This window comes from Buceros rhinoceros, unplaced genomic scaffold (assembly GCF_000710305.1).
Source record: "Buceros rhinoceros silvestris isolate BGI_N320 unplaced genomic scaffold, ASM71030v1 scaffold24833, whole genome shotgun sequence".
In the NCBI taxonomy this organism is placed as follows: Eukaryota; Metazoa; Chordata; class Aves; order Bucerotiformes; family Bucerotidae; genus Buceros; species Buceros rhinoceros.
The window spans coordinates 1-295 of record NW_010404578.1 but is presented as its reverse complement, the minus strand read 5'-3'; the positions used below and the strand labels follow the sequence as shown (position 1 = coordinate 295).

The following is a 295-nucleotide window of genomic DNA, read 5'->3' as shown; positions in this document are numbered from 1 at the left end:
GCCCCCGCCGTTTCCACAGAGAGGACCCGCCTTAGGACTTCTTTGCATCCTGTGTGTTCCTCCTCTTCAGATCGCCCAGGTCAACAGGTTTAAATGCTACAGGAAAGACAAGAGAGACTCTGGCAGCAGAGGCCGCATGGCAGCTCCCCAGAGCCGTAAGGCTGCCGGGGATACTCCCCCCAGCCCTCGCCTTTGAGGCTGGGGTTCGGCATCTTCTCCACGTACTCCTCGACCAGGCCACGCTCGGAGCCCATCTGGCTGCGGAGGTCGCGCTCCACACACTGCCAGGCTGAGG

At 62.0% G+C, this 295-nt stretch overlaps 1 protein-coding gene across 1 annotated transcript; it reads right to left on the bottom strand.

The window, feature by feature from the left end:
* Positions 1 to 31: 31 nt before the first annotated feature.
* FAM195B (family with sequence similarity 195, member B) lies at positions 32 to 287 on the bottom strand (the record flags this gene model as incomplete). Its single annotated transcript, XM_010133437.1, has 2 exons — positions 32 to 96; positions 191 to 287. Coding segments are annotated over 2 exons (162 nt in total), but the record flags the coding sequence as incomplete, so codon positions are not given.
* Between the last annotated feature and the right edge of the window lie 8 nt (positions 288 to 295).